Source organism: Lampetra fluviatilis, chromosome 2, assembly GCF_964198595.1.
Source record: "Lampetra fluviatilis chromosome 2, kcLamFluv1.1, whole genome shotgun sequence".
Classification (NCBI taxonomy): domain Eukaryota; kingdom Metazoa; phylum Chordata; class Hyperoartia; order Petromyzontiformes; family Petromyzontidae; genus Lampetra; species Lampetra fluviatilis.
The window spans coordinates 35,790,200-35,803,651 of NC_136276.1; the positions used below are offsets into that span (position 1 = coordinate 35,790,200).

At 52.7% G+C, this 13,452-nt stretch overlaps 1 protein-coding gene and 1 long non-coding RNA gene across 2 annotated transcripts in view; one reads left to right on the top strand and one right to left on the bottom strand.

Annotated features, from left to right (window-relative positions):
- Positions 1 to 13,452, top strand: part of TG (thyroglobulin) — a 111,000-nt gene that overhangs the window by 22,502 nt on the left and 75,046 nt on the right. Inside the window, exons 15-21 of the mRNA XM_078866642.1 lie at positions 2,771 to 2,903; positions 6,809 to 7,006; positions 9,667 to 9,909; positions 10,696 to 10,862; positions 11,540 to 11,696; positions 12,478 to 12,669; positions 13,129 to 13,278. Of these exons, the coding sequence (XP_078722768.1) occupies positions 2,771 to 2,903; positions 6,809 to 7,006; positions 9,667 to 9,909; positions 10,696 to 10,862; positions 11,540 to 11,696; positions 12,478 to 12,669; positions 13,129 to 13,278 (1,240 nt within the window). The remainder of the gene's footprint in view (positions 1 to 2,770; positions 2,904 to 6,808; positions 7,007 to 9,666; positions 9,910 to 10,695; positions 10,863 to 11,539; positions 11,697 to 12,477; positions 12,670 to 13,128; positions 13,279 to 13,452) is intronic.
- On the bottom strand, positions 484 to 5,808 carry LOC144946549 (uncharacterized). Its single transcript, XR_013639905.1, has 4 exons — positions 5,690 to 5,808; positions 2,743 to 2,869; positions 1,533 to 1,746; positions 484 to 564 (listed from the first exon to the last, which is right to left on the bottom strand). It is a non-coding gene; the product is annotated as an uncharacterized LOC144946549 (long non-coding RNA).

The following is a 13,452-nucleotide window of genomic DNA, read 5'->3' on the forward strand; positions in this document are numbered from 1 at the left end:
ATACACATTTTGCGATATAATCGAAGTGACGCATCATGCTGTGTGCCGCTTGTGTATTTTTTCCCCCGTTTTGTAACGGACTTTTAAAATACCCACGTCCTTGCGGCTATTGTGGGAATGATTTGACCATACTTCACCACGCTGATCAGTGCGGGTTCGGTGGACGTGCACTCGTATGCAGTTGGCCAGTTTACAACTAGGCCCTGCGGTTCACGGCTCAATGGCCGTTGTTTCCTGCACGTGCGCATTTACACACACACACATCTGGATTTGTCATCCACCCGCTAATCTAATGACCATGGCAGCGGAGTTCAATATCAGGGCTCCTAAACAACAAGCAATCGTACGTCTCAGCAGGCCTCTTCCAGGATTCTGAGAAAAAAAATTGTATCTCCAATTTAATTCCTTTAACTCTAACCGTGTGGTGAATTTGGACCGCCGTGCGAGCGGGCGCAGGTTTTTGCTGGTGCGTGGACGCTGCCGGCGAGTTCGTCGCAGGCTCCCTCGTGGCCCGACCCAGGCGCCGGCCGCAGTGTGAGTCAGCACCACGGCGTGGCGGCCCCGCTGAACCCGGGGAGGGGGCCAAACAAACACTTTTACACTTTCAACAAAGGTTAAACGCCGGACAGAATGGGTAACGGTGCGATCGTCAGGGTGGTGCTGCAGCGGTAACGCTTGAGTAGCATAGCAAGAAGGACCTGGGTTCGATTCCCAACACGGGTGCCTTTTTGCGTGGAATTTTTATGTCCTCCTGTTCTGGGTGGATTTTCAGATTCAGAATCTTTATTTATCCCTGGAGGAATCCGATGAGCTCTAAAGCTCTTTTTCACAGATGTCCATTAGGGGAGGGTCAGAAAGTTACAAAACGATAGGAGTGAGAAGTATAGGAAAGGTAAGAAAATCACAAAAAATATATAAAACGAAACTATTTTAATTTTACCAGGTAAAGCCCACTGAGCTATTTAGCTTCTTTTTCATAAGCGACCGGCCGCAATATGATCGCTCGATGAAGTGGGTCGATGTTCACATGGCTTCCCTGCACAGGATTTTGCCATCTCATCCTACAATGAGGTGTTCAGCATCATCCTTTTCCACACTCGTCTACACTAGATGTTCATGTCTCTGTCAATATCTTTGACAAAGACCATCTCACCTTTCCTAACTCCACTTCTGAGATTTCAACACATATTTGGTGACACTGCGTTGGCAATCGTGTACGCGCATATATAGCAAAACAATTGCCACATCCATCAATAATAGTGGCCTTCAAAGGAAATATTTATAATCGGAAACATTTTTTGGTAATAGCAGTTCTTCACAGCAGGTTAAAATTATACATATTTTGGTACTTTCTGCATGTAACTTTGGTGTAGCTTTTCCCTTCATGTAAAATAAAAATAAGTTATAATTTAGCTGTCGATTACCTTCCTGGCTAAAATGCGTTCACTGATAAACTAACGCGGTCGCGTGACTTATTTGACCCGTCCAGGCGCCACACCGTGCCAGAGAGCCCGTGCCGAGGCTCTTCTCACCGGCTGGAAGAGTTTGGGCTCCGTGGAAAACGGCAGCTCCATTGAAGTCCTCACCAAACACACACCGGCCTGCACCCCGGTGAGGCCTCACACCACCCCGGGCGCTGTCTGCGTTGTTATGGTGAGCCCCGAAGCACGGTTCTTTGTGGGCGAGCTTGGCTTGGCTGTTTGTGAACTCGACCGCAGTGACGTGGCCGAGCCGTAAGCACGTTTGCTGCTCGTGGTGCAATCCCCGCGGTCGCGCGTGCCGGCGTATTTGGAAAATTGACACCGCAAATTGATCAACTGGGAAAACACAAAGCAATCATCGCCCCTTCTGTGACACTATTGCAGACTTTGTGACATTTAGCTCCTCGCGCGACGAGAATATTGCAAATAATATCGAGCGTACTAACGAGATGATTTGGCGCGGGGTGGCCTTCCCTATGACCACTGTGAGGCTTCACACGTTCGGAAAAATGGTGCATATTCGTGGCTTATGTAACGCTCCGAAATATTTAGCCTTCGCGTTCGGTTTCAAGCCACACAGCGAGCCAACGTGACGGAGGGCGAGACGCGTGGCCTTGTGAGACAACGTCACATGCGGGGGCTGTTGGGAGTTGTGGGGGGTGGGAGGTCCTCGCTGACTCTTTCACCACCGCCCATGCCCAGTGCCTGCCAAATACCCCATTGCAATTCACCTTGGTTATTCTGATTCTCATACTCTTAGACTTTTTTCGGTAAAGTCATGTAGGTAAAAAGAATAATAGTAAAATAAAACAATAATAAATAAGAATAAATAAATGTATTTATTATTGTTTTTTTTACTATTATTATTTTTACCTACGTGTCTTTACCGAAAACACCTAAGAGTATGAATCCTTGCAGTCACGAAAGCTTCAAATCTAAAATTCTGATTCTCATTTTAAAAATGTGATACTCATTGTAAAGATCAATCACAGTCGAAACAACCTTCTGTTGATGTACTATGAAAATGAGCCATTGCCTGAAACGTCGCATAATATAGTTTTTGTTTTCTTTGAAGGTAGTGGAATTGATGAATGTGGTGAGATTCGTAAATAACACATCATCGTGCTGCTTGTCACACCCAATGGTTTCAAATGTGTGGCGGCCTTCAACGATAAGACATCTGTGAAAGTGCACCCACCACCCCACTTAAAATGAGTGAAGAATACTGCCCTAAAGCCCCCCCACCCACTCCCGCATTCACCCGGGCCGTGCCGTCCCCGTGGCGCCAGGCGGGAGGGCAGTTCGAGGCGCGGCAGCGCGACTCGGAGTCGGGCCTGGAGCAGCGCTCGTGGTGCGTGGATCCCGCGAGCGGACAGCAGGCGGAGCCCCTGGGCAGGGACGACCCAAGCGGAGACATTCGCTGTGAGTTCCCCCCCCACCACCACCCCCACCACCCCCTTCGCGTACCCACGGCGCGCCGCGTGGCAGGCGACGGTGCGAGCCGGGCCAATCACCGGCTCACGCCACTGCTGTCGGAAAGGGCCGCCACGAGAACGCACTGTCAGAGGGTGTGTTTTGGCCTACTCTTACACGATGGCCAGACGTCTCGGGAAAGAGGGTGGAATTTCCCCACACTTTAACCCACCGCTCGTGACCCTGTAAAACGACTGGGGATGATTTTAAAATAGCTTCATAGCTCATCGGATTCCTCTGGTATAAACACATTCTTTTAAAATTCAGAAAAATATCCTGACCCGCCCATCAACTAACTGTGGTGTAAGCCGATTTCTACTGCTGGGTGGACAGATTGAGGCGGTTTAAACTGCTGCACCAGGAGATTCAAACCGGTGACCTCTGGATTGCAATTCCAGCAAGCTTACAATTTTACCATGGCCTCATCTCACGTGAATATGTAATTACGTACGGCCCTTTGAAAATGCACCGCTGGAAGCCTCCCAACGATAGTCATGGGGGTTGTTGGACCATACTTCACCACGCTGGTCAGTGCGAGTCTGTGAAGAGCAATTGGAGGGACCAGACGCAGTTGAGATAGCACTTGCCTCACATGTATGAGTCATGGCCCATGGCCAGGAAGTGAACTCAGGTCGCCTGCATCCAGTGCACCACATCTCGCTGCACTCAATCTCAACGGTGAATTGACATCGTTATGTAATGGCGTGCTAGTGTCACGAATAACAATGCACTATTAATCGTATCCAGTCTGGACATCAGCTTGTTTTGACTGCTCTTTAAAAATAACCATGAGAAAAATTACTTCTGTATAAATATCCTCCGATGTGCTTCATAAAATAAACAGCGGACTTGCAGTACCCACACGCGAGCGTAGACAATCAAGTGCAGTTGCACGGCCATCAAAACACGCCGAAATCCACACGAAGCAGACACCGCACAATCGCGCCACGGCGTTCCAGACGGTGCTGGCCTTGAAGGAAATGTGTTTGAATGGTGCCCTGGTGGTGAAAAAATGCCGTTATGCTTGGCGGCAAAACATTTTTGTGGGATATTGAGAGCGTGACGTTGGGCAGATTCCTCTTCTCTCTTCCTCAAGGTTCAGTCACTCGCTCGGTGGCGGTCAGTGAGCTCTCCTTGCTACTCTTCTTTGGCTACTAATGTGGTTACCGCTTCTGAGAACTTCACTCGTTCATTCTTCCACCCGTGTTGTGCATTGGGTTCCTCCAGACTGTTGTCTCAACCACCACACTTTGTTCTACCACGACCACCAAACACTGCGGGTCACAACGCTGGCCGTCGAACAAAGACGGTCACTGCATCGCGCGCTTTCAGATGCGCTTCTGCGGCCGTCTGGAATCATCTGCATTCCGATATTTGGAAGCCACGGGAGCTATGCACTTTTACATTTAGATTTAAAGCTCATTTCTTTAGGACTGCATTTTGTGTTGGTGGGGGGGGGGCAGGTGGAGAGGGGTGCTGGTGGAGGGGGGGGGGGGCTGGTAGGGGGGGCGGTGGAGGGGGGGCTGGTGGAGGGGGGGGGGCTGGTAGAGGGGGGGGTGGAGAGGGGGGCTGGTAGTGGGGGCGGGGGTGTGCAGGGGCTGGTGGGGGGTGGACAAGGTTGCTTTTCCAGCTGCAGGCTTCTGCATTGAACATAAGCAACGCCGCCATCGTATTCGTACACTCCTACCCACCCTTCCCCCACCACCAGCGCCGAAACCAAAGACAAAGATCCCCTGTGTAGCCATACAGACTGCTGGGGCAAGTGCTGTTCGCGAGCACCAATGAAGGTCGGCACGGCGTACAGTGCCGCCGAGCTAGATTCCATCACCAAATATAATCTCTCAATATCGACTTCATAATCATAAGCCACAACTTCGGCTACTATCACCACAATCAGCACCACCGACACCAAAGACCACAATTCCCCTTCATAGCCCACACAGACCACTGTGGCAAGTGTTGTTCGCGAACACTGATGAAGGCCGGCACGGCGCACGAAAGTATGAAGTAGCTAGCACCACGTCGGGCCACGTTCGTTTCCCCAGAGTGGCGACGATTGCACAGCGCAGCAGGCACTCATTTGAGGCTGAGTCGATCTAGGGTGGGCCCAGAAGTGGTAAACATCGCAGCCACCGCGGAGTGCCGTGTGTGAGATCCTGAACCGCGGCTGCTCTGACCCCCCACTGCAGTCAGAGCCCTCTGGGGACGCAGAACAGGATTTGCAGTGTTTGTCGGAGAGGAACTTAGCCATACATTTACAAAGAATCATTGTTTTATTGACCACATATGGGCTTTGAAAGGTCCTGCTGATATGCTTACGGGCACTTTTTACGTAACTTGACGAGGAATATTTGACTTGGCACGATGGGCCATGAAACTATCCCAAAAGTCTGCTTAGTACGTTGAGCAGGAGTCAAACAACGTCACTTCATTTCCGATGTTGCCTCGGTGAGGCTGAGCACATGTTCAGCAATCCGAGAGGATCCACCGTGACCTACGGTGGATTTGGGCGTCCATGTGCCCGCTCAGTCTGCCGCCTGCCAGCACGCACGTCGCCGTTTCTCGTGCTCCCGACTTGATGGGGCATGCCGCTTGTGTTTGCATCTTTGCGAACAAACACAACCAAGCTGCGATGCACGAGTGACTCACTGCTTCGCAAGCCCAGTTTCCATGTTACATTGGCAGCTCGCTAGTTTTTTATATTTCAGACTTCGCTTTGTATTCCAAACGCTTACCGGGGCTCTTTCATTCGCTCAGTGGGAGGTCGCTCGTTCTCCTCTGCTGCCCTCACTGTCTAGAACTCCCTTGCCCCAGTGGCCCGTGCTGCTGACTCCCTGCCCCTGTTCAAGTCCTGCCCCAGGGCCTTCCTCTCGGCCGATGACTGGCTGCCTCTCTCTAGAAGCATAAATGTTCCCACTGTTCCTGTACAGCATTCTTGAGATGCTGTCACATTTAGAAGCTGCATTAATTGCATTGTATATTGTATCCTCCTCTTGTAATGTTAAGACACCACTGGTACCATTATTGCAACGTGTATTCGTTGTATATTGCATGTACGCATATAAAAATGCAATTGCTTTCCCAAGCCACTGCTGCATCGCTCGCAGGCCGAGTACGCGGCCGGCGTCGTGAACCGCCCAACGGGTCGGCCGCTAGGTCGGGCCGGGTTAGCATTGCCACGGAACCGATGTACGATGAACTTACGGCCTTCCGATGTGCGTTTGGTTATTTACCGCGTGCTGTTCGGGCACGATGTCCGACATTCTGGTCCACGTGCCGGGGAGATTCCTCCGGAAGCGAGCACTCCCGGCAACGCAGAGCGAAACGTTGGGCATCACTCGGAACAACTCGCGGAACAAGCCGCGAGCACACCGGAGAGAGCTGCGCAGCACGGCCGTGCGGCGACGGGTCCCTTGGACCACGCGGCGGAAGCGCTTCACGCGAACTCCCGACTCCCCGTGGTGGCTCTGCATTTGATGCCGCGAGCAGCCGGGGGAGCCTCTGACCGCTCTGCGTATTCCCGCGCTGCACCTCGGCGCTGCCTGGCCACGCTTACCCCACCGGTGCAAGAATCGGCATCAACAAACCCCCGACGGCGGACCACATCGAGCGCCCAACGACACGCGGGTCACTCGCTCGCTCCCCGCGGCACTCGGCGTTTCGCACGTCCGCGCAACTCAACGGTGCGAAGGGAAGCGGCGTCGCTGGCAGAGTTTCGCCGCCGTGTGATGCGGTGCCAAGACGCGAAATCTGCCTCATTGTGCACTTTCTGGGAATAGCTGTGTCCGTGGTAATAAATACCCTCTCGCGTGCGTGCGTGCGTGCGCCTGCTGCCACGTTTCTCTGCTCCCCAGGCCCGAGTCTGTGCGAGCTGCGGCGGCGGCAGGCCCTGCTGCGCGACGCCGGGTTGGGATCGGTGCCCGAGTGCGATTCCCGCGGGGATTACGCGGCGCGGCAGTGCGCTGAGGGGACGTGCTGGTGCGCGAGCGCCGGCGGGGAGGAGATCCCCGGCACGCGGCGGCACGCCGGGGAGCCGGGCGTCGTCTGCCACGGTACCACCGGCTCCTCTCCCACGTCACCAGCCCCCCCCCCCAACACCCCGCGCCCCCCGCCCAGCCGTCCTGGCCTCGCCTTCTTGAGTGGGAGCGGTCCCACATTTGTTTTTTGTTTTCCCGCAAAATATGAAGGAGTCCCGGTTTTTGTCACTTGATGTGTACAGCACTCACGGCGATGCATTCTCTTGGAGTTGTGAGGTATTCGCCTTCCTGTGATGTGTCCCAAATACATGAGGTGAGGTGAAAACCCTCCTCTTGCATCATCAAAACCCCGAATGATGTCTCTTGCAGCTCATGAAAATAAAATAAAATAACTACACGTGTGAGTAAATAAACAAGCCCACCGGTGAGTTATCACTGAAATGATTTATAGCAAAACCAGGCAATTATATACTGTTGAATATTTTAATGAATTCTGTGAAATATATTGCCTCATTTTAGACGAGCTGTGAATGAACAAAGGAAGGAAACCCATTGCCTGCTGTGACGCGTGGTCAGGAAACATTGGTCATCAACAAACCAATTCAACGTGATCCTAAAGTGTGCAGAGACGCATGGGGATGTGTACGCTCGGAGTTACATTGAGAGGCGAAGGGAAAACGTCGCGCACGGCGGAGACGTCACTCAAACTGCAGCAGGGAGAAGCCGGTGGGCTTGGGCGCGACGCGTCGCTCGCAGGGACGGTGCTCACCACTCGTGATCGAGCGGCAGCGGTGGAATGCGACTCGTCAAGAGAGGACGCCCGCCGGGGAGATGGAGCGATGAAATCGGCTCGTATGCACGTGCCCGGTGGATTATCATATCGCAGGATTGTGAGAGATTGCGATAGTTGGAGGGAGGCCTTCGTCCAGCAGTGGATTGAACTTGGCCGATTCTGACGATGAATACAAAACAAGCGTGATCATAGTTGCTTGTAATTGTAAACACTTGAGTTGATGGCGGGAGAGTGCGTGTAAATGTATCTGGCTTATGTTGGTGTCACGATCATTGATGAATGTGAATTTACACACTGACCATGCGAGCTTTGAAGTCTGCAGCGCTGCCTTGTTGGAACTCCCACGCACCCAGGCAGCCGAATTCAAAGTCAACGTGGATCTCACGTTCTGCTCAAATGAGCCTTGAGGCATCGGTGCTCACATCCTGTTTACAGCTCTGATACGGCGGTGGAAATTCTCTGTTCCTTTGACGGGGGAACGTCCATCCATAGGACAACCACCACTGATTTCCCCAGTTGCGCACACACAACTCTTGGAAATTGCAACGGCAATTTCAAACGTTCATTTATTTATTTCACAGAAGTGCAAAGAATGTATTTTTCTCCGCAGATTTGATAACTTTTTCTGATATATGGTATTTATATCAGCAGGATGCTATATTATATTTAAAAAAACGCCTTGCGGCCGGCACATAAATTAACGTGTTCGTAGTTTTAAGCATTATGATCTATGGCTAAGTCGTGTAAAAGTCACCTGGCAAGGTGCCAGGCAGCATTGCTGAACAAACGAAGCATCAATCACCGAGAGCCGCGAGAGAACAGCGTCGCCGCGCTGATTCTAAATCATCGCTCGTGGATTTGTTTCCACCCTTTCCAGAGAGAGGGCTTTTTGAGCGCAATGAGCAAAGGAATAAATATTATCATTAACGGTCTCCGTGGAAGCACATCACAAGTTGGCCCGGACCGTCGTTTGGGCTGCAACTGTCCGTGTACTCACGTTCGAGATATCTCCTTTGCTCGTGTACTCGTTAACCACAGCACATTTCTAAGGGGAAGACCACCCAAGAGACCGTGGAGTCCTCTAAAGTGCAATTCAGCACAATTTTAAACACGACAATGTGGATGCGAAACAAACTACACTGCCGGTTTGACATATTTTTGTAAAAATTAATTCAGCAGTAGGGTTTGTGTGTCAGCCTAAATAGGGTTGTTACTGAAAATTCCTGGAATGGAAATACACAGAAAAAAATCATCGTGAGATAAACCGATGCATTGAGCTGTCACTGACCATCCCACGTGTCCCAGGGAACGATGGCGTTACCGTGCTTCACAATGCCCCCACGTTTGTGCTGCCTGCCTTGGCCGGCGTGCGCTGGCTGGCGTGATATAGGATGGTTGACTAACCCTGGGAGTGGCCCTCATCCAGCAGTGGATTAACAAACCGGCCGTCGCGTCACCTTTTGTACAATTATTAAACATCATCCCAGAATCATGGGATCTCCTTTGTCAGTACCAAAATATAATAGGTTTTTCCCCTTTTATCTGGCAACAAAACAGGTGTTAAGTTGTTAAAACACCAAACTGAAACCTAAATTTTGGACACAAACTCATGGGCATTATGTGGAAATGCATTACTTATTGCTGATGCCATTGCTAACGAAAGGACCTCCACTAGAGCGAGTACCAGAAAGGCCTTTTATGGGGTATTTGGCCTATTCTTCCACGCTAGCCAGACGTATTAGAAGAGATGGCAGCACCCACACTGTACCCGGACACAAGCAACTTGACGATCGACTCACCGCGCTTGTACCCACTTACACTGCCCGGTGTACAGAGGCGAGATGGGGATTCAATGAGTTTGTTCGCGACCTCCCTGTGATTTCATATCTCTCTGTGACTTCATCGATTCTCTCTTCCTCCGCTGCGCGCTCTCTGCTCTCAGAGCCGCGGTGCCAGCTCCGCCAAGACGAGAGGCGTGTGGGAGGGTGGGCCTTGGTGTGCGAGGATGGGACCGCCGCCGCCGCCGCCGCTGCCGGGCTGCAGCGGTGCTCGCTGGCGTGCCTGCGTGGGTTTGCGCGCACCCTGGACGGCGCCAGCCATGGTGGTGGTGCGCCGCAAGAGTTCCAGTGTAACGCCACCAGCGGGGAGTGGATCGGGTCATCGCCACAGCCGGACGCTTGCCAGGGTAACCGCCGTCGCGGTTAATTACACGTTGGACGCGCCCGGAACGTGCGCAGAGATTAATGGCGGTTTCCGGCGGCGTGGATGTGTCTAAGGTTAAGCAAAGGGATTAACGTGAGCACTATCAGAGAGGTAATTGAGCGGAAGGCTTTATTTTTCATCTGTCCACACCCCACTCATGTGCACTGATTTGAAGCTGACATTTCTCAAATGAAGAGCGCTTGACATCAAGCAGTCACGTGCCCACTGTCTGTTATATGATTGGAAGTTGCCACCCCAGATTTGTTTTATCGCAGAGGGAAGCTGCAATCACATTTGTTCTCATTTCAGGCCATTACATGTTTACAAAAGGAAATGCCGTGGCAACTGTTGGCCAGTAACGTTTGCTGTCGACAATTGTCATGAAATTGTTCTAGTGAGTCAGGGAGTTGCCCAAACATGCCAATGTAGGACCACAGAGCTTGGGAGAGTATTGGCACCAGTTCTGGCTCTGCCTTCCCTCTCAGCTGTCGTTTTCCGCGCCTCTAAATCATTCTTTCTCTGAGAGTGAATGAAAACTGTACGTGTTACAAATTACAAATTGTTATTATCATTATGGCCTTTATGCCTGACTCGCCCTCCCACCGTCTAACCCAGGGGCCAGCAGCATGCTGCTCCTTCGTGACGTTATTCATCAAGGACCACCGTCTCGTTTTCACGCGCGTCGCGGCTCTTGAATGATTGAGTTTTTCTTTTTTACCGAATTCGAAAAAATTGTCTCTTCTTATTGCTTTGGTTGCCAACCCCCTAGAAATCCACCCATGGCAGGCGGTGCAGCTGAGCATCTCCTTCACGCTGCGCTTCCCGGAGGAGAAGGTGTGCAACCCGGAATACGAGGGCCTCCTGGAATCATTCAACTCCTTCCTGCTCGCAGACCTCACTGCCCGGGGCTTCTGTCACCTTTCCAATGGCGCGCAGGTACCAGCGGTGGGTCACACACGCTACGGGGTAGCGCGCACGTGCGCGGCCTGTGAACGCGCGGGTGCATGTATTTATGTAATGCGAAGGTGGGAAGCTGCCGTGATGTAACGTTTACCTCACTGAACCCGAAATAGCATCGCCACCACTTGCTCAAAATCCGCGGCCATAGAGCTACAGTTCCTTAAGCCCTTGCGTTAATCTGGCCTTGCCTGTTCTCGTCATTGTAATATGGAATTTCCTTCACAGTTTCAGAATTCCCGACAGCAATGGGCATCCCCTTAAGAACTTAAGCAAACACCACCACTCAGCTTGACTTTTTTCTCTCGAGAATAAAACATCTAATCAAATGTTTTTTTATTATTATTGTGCAATTGGGATCGTGTTATGAGACAAAATATTGAGTCCGATCTCTCTCAGAGAAGTGCATATCTCTCCGCTAGACAACAGCCCACGGAAGTGGATATCACAGACCTACCGCTGAGATCCCTTCAAGTGACCTCTGGTCCACACAGCAGAGGGCAGCACTCACCCCCCAGCTGGAGCTGACCACCACCTAGCCCCACCTGGTTGAGCCGGAGCGATGTCTGTCGCCACGTGCAATGATTTTCAGCACCTTGCCACACGCGCCCACGTGCTTGCCCGCTCCGCCCTGCCCCGTGCGTGCGCGCGTGCAGTCGGCCCCAGGCGGAGGCTCCGGCGCGGTGGCGGTGTGCGACGCCGCCTCCGTGCGGGTGCGGTGCCAGGATGCGCTGCGCCTCTTGGTGAACGTCACGTGGAGGAGCTCGCTCTCGAGACTGCCGGTCCAAAGCTACCCCGACCTGCACAACATCGGTCAGCGCTCGCTCATATACGGCGCACGCACGTATATCTGTCTGTGTCCTGGCCTGTTTGCATGTATGTAGACATGCTTTGAACTTATTTCGCACCGTACGGACCCAATCGTGCTAATCGGTGGTACATAATCGTGCCTGGCGCGATGTTGCACGTGACCTGTAAGCCAGCTCTGTGGTGGTGGCAGTGAGAGTTGGTGGGTCACACACATTTGCAAAAATCCCTCCGTACCCATGGGCGTCGATGTCCCCATCTCGTAGCTTACGGCCAGGGCACGACGGCAGCACAGCAAGTGGATTAATTACCATCTGAATTCCATCTGTACGGGGGTTGAGTATTACCCCCCCCCCCGCCCCCCTCGCAATGTGTGGTTTCCTCCGGGTACTCCGCAAGCGAGAACATCGCAGGATCGTGAGAGATGATGAGTATGATGATCTGTGTGGTGGTGCAGTAGAGGAGTTGACATGCGTTGCACGTCTGTGCGTGCTGTGCAGCAGTGCAACGGTTAACGCGCTACGAACCCAGCGGCCCGAGTTTGATTTCCGCTAACAGCCAACACCAGTCACAATTATCTAAACTTGTCCTGGGTCTCCCCTAGATCTATTCAGCCTTAAATGAGTACCGAGTGTGGTGTGTTAGCATTGGCCAGACATGGTGCTGGCCACCCACCCCCTCGTGTGCCACGTTGGTATTCATTAGGTGCACGCTAACAGCACTTTCCCAAAAAGTCTCGCTAAAGCTACGGGGGGGGGGGGGGGGATCTTTCTTTGTTGCCGCACAGAGCGTGCGTTTGTTGCGCACGCCCAGCGCTTCGCGCAGCTGCTGGACGATCGCGGCTACCGCCTGGCGCTCAACGGCCGCGACTACTCCTCCGAGGGAGCCGCCCGCTTCCGCAAGGACGAGCTCTACGACACGTCGCCCGCGTTCCGCATGGCCTGCGAGCCGGGCTATGTGCGCATCGCGCAAGGATGCGGTGGGTCGCGCGACCCTGGTGCGGAACGGACACGTCCCGTGAACAGGGACACGTCCCACGGACACGTCCCACGGACACGTCCCCACAAAAAAATCCAAAGAACACTTCTCATGGACACGTCCCATGAACACGTCCCATGCCCACGGGCAGTTCCACAAATCGGCTAAGTACTTTTCAGACGCGCTGTATATGTGTAAAAACCATCAAGAGTGTTATTGCAAAGTTGTCACAGTAGTGGTGGCTTGTCCTGTGTTTGAGTTGCCTGAGCCCAGCATTCCTCACTTTTTGATAAAATAGATACCACTTTGTGGGGAGTCAACAGTGGATGTCCGAAGGTGAGCCTAACCCCCGCCATCCCTGTGAGCCTGGATAGTGCTTGGATGTGTAACCAAATTCAAAACTAAATTAAGATTTCCACTTCAACGGAGCCTGACCCCCGCCGTGTCGTTCGCCGCGCAGCCGCGTGTCCCCGGGGCTCGCTGTGGAGAGACGGGGTCTGCGCGCCGTGCCCCACCGATCATTACCAGGACGAGCCGGGGCAGACGGCCTGCACGCCGTGCCCCGCCGACTCCGGCACCTTGACCACCGGCGCCGCCGCCGCCTCCCAGTGTAGGTGCTGCGCGTCGACCGCCCTACGACGCTCCCACGGTTGGAACAGATTGTCGCGTCTCCTTTACGTTCATTCACACTCTGCGGTTGGGGGACTTTTGGATTCTCCAACCGGGACTGTTGTTTTTAATGTATTTGTAAATATAACGAGGGTTTCTGAGCACAGGTCAAAAA